This window comes from Aplysia californica, unplaced genomic scaffold (genome assembly GCF_000002075.1).
Source record: "Aplysia californica isolate F4 #8 unplaced genomic scaffold, AplCal3.0 scaffold00887, whole genome shotgun sequence".
Taxonomy (NCBI): domain Eukaryota; kingdom Metazoa; phylum Mollusca; class Gastropoda; order Aplysiida; family Aplysiidae; genus Aplysia; species Aplysia californica.
This window is the reverse complement of record NW_004798157.1, coordinates 218,433-220,431: the sequence shown is the minus strand read 5'-3', so window position 1 is coordinate 220,431 and position 1,999 is coordinate 218,433. Positions and strand designations below refer to the sequence as shown.

At 40.4% G+C, this 1,999-nt stretch overlaps 1 protein-coding gene across 2 annotated transcripts in view; it reads right to left on the bottom strand.

The window, feature by feature from the left end:
* LOC101863625 (sulfotransferase 6B1) overlaps window positions 1-1,999 on the bottom strand; it is a 15,879-nt gene that overhangs the window by 10,551 nt on the left and 3,329 nt on the right. For both annotated transcript variants that reach the window (XM_035972888.1, XM_005110421.3), the window contains exon 2: window positions 179-388. In XM_035972888.1, the coding sequence (XP_035828781.1) occupies window positions 179-388 (210 nt within the window). The remainder of the gene's footprint in view (window positions 1-178; window positions 389-1,999) is intronic.

The window sequence follows — 1,999 nt, the reverse complement described above, 5'->3', positions numbered from 1 at the left end:
TACTACTGAACTGGCCCAGTGAGACACACACACACACACACACACACACACACACACACACACACACACACACACACACACACACACGCACACACGGACACATGCATGTCCTTGCATCCTGAACATAATATTATGGTAATAAAACAAAATAAAAAACAAAATAGATTCCCTCACTTACATAATGGTTGTTGAGGATCCTGGGCGAGGGGATATCGTCTATGCTTCCATTACCCTCCAGTTCGGACATTTCCATCATGGCGTTCTCCTTGTTGACCTTATCCGTTGTCGTACGTCCGCTGACGAGCAGTCTCGTGACCTCCCACAGCCAATGGCAGCCCGACTTGGGGTAGGAGACAAGAATGACGTCATCATCTCGGAGTTGGCAGTCCTGAGAAGGTATAAACAATCATTAATTGTCGATGTTTAACTTTAATTCTCCATTGATGTCTGTAGTCTAGTGGTTAGGCTGATGGGCTCTCAACCGAAATGTTGTGGGTTCAACCCCCGTCAGAGTCTCGACGTTGTTGGAAAGGTATCTTATACGAATTTTCCTCACTTCATCCGGTTGGGAATGGGTTCTCGGCTTTAGACAGCGAAAGATCTTGTCAATTCGACATATTATGTATGTATGTATATATGTATGTTTGCCATTGTAAACCAAATAGCCCTTCTGGGATCAAGAAAAGTGTAATTTATTCATTTATTATGTATTGAACTCTTTACTGGCCGCTTGCCGAGAATGTTTCTGTGTTGTCTTCTAGAGACTGCTGAGGTAATAATACAATATGTAGTTGGAAAGCGTATGGAGCATGCTGTAGATCATGGATATGAGCTATATAAATGCAACAACAACAATAACAACAATATTAATAATAATGACAATAATAATGATAATGATAATAATCATAATAACAAGAATAATAATAATAATAATAATAAAATAATAATAACGTCTTAAAAAGATTAAATAATGATAAAAGTGATGATGTTAACAATTACTATCATTGTCATAATCACCATATCATCATCATCATCATCATCATCATCATCATCATCATCATCATCATCATCATCACCATCATTTTGGACGAGTGGAGGCGCCGCTAAGCATATTGACAATGGAGCCGAAAAAGAGCCTCGCTCTCGCTCGAAGATTTCTTCGTGGAGTCTGTCAGGCCCATTAAGGAAACAAAACAAAAAAATCACCATCATCATATCTACTTGCGTTTACTTATATTTTCTGATCTCTATTATTTTACAGTGTCGGAGGAAGGGAGAAGAAAAGATCTTTCTCTAGTTTGTTGTATCACCTGTTGTAGGATTATGCTCTTCTCGTCATCCTGAAATGTACAGCTACATACCATACCATACCAAACCATACCATACCATATCATATCATACCATATCATGCCATGCCATGCCATACCATATCGTACCGAACCGTACCGTACCACACCACACCACACCACACCATACCATATCATACCATACCAAACCATACCACACCACACCACACCACACCACACCACACCACACCACACCACACCACACCATACCATACAATATCATATCATATCATATCATATCATGCCATGCCATGCCATACCATATCGTACCGTACCGTACCATATATACCATACCACACCATATCCTACCGTACCGTACCGTACCATACCATACCGTACCATACCATACCGTACCATACCATACCATACCATATCATACCATATCATGCCTTGCCATACCATACCGTACTGTACCGTACCATAAGATACTGTACCATACCATACCATATTATCTAACCGTACCGTACCATACGATACAATACCATGCTTCAACACCAAACACGATCCCCGATAAAACTATCGGCGTTCTTTAATTTTAAGATATTTGTTTGCATTTTGTCATCTATGCCCATACTCACCCCCTCTCCGTCTCTCTCATTCTCTCTCTCTCTCTCTCTCTCACTCTTACTCTCTCTCTCTCTCTCTCTCTCTCT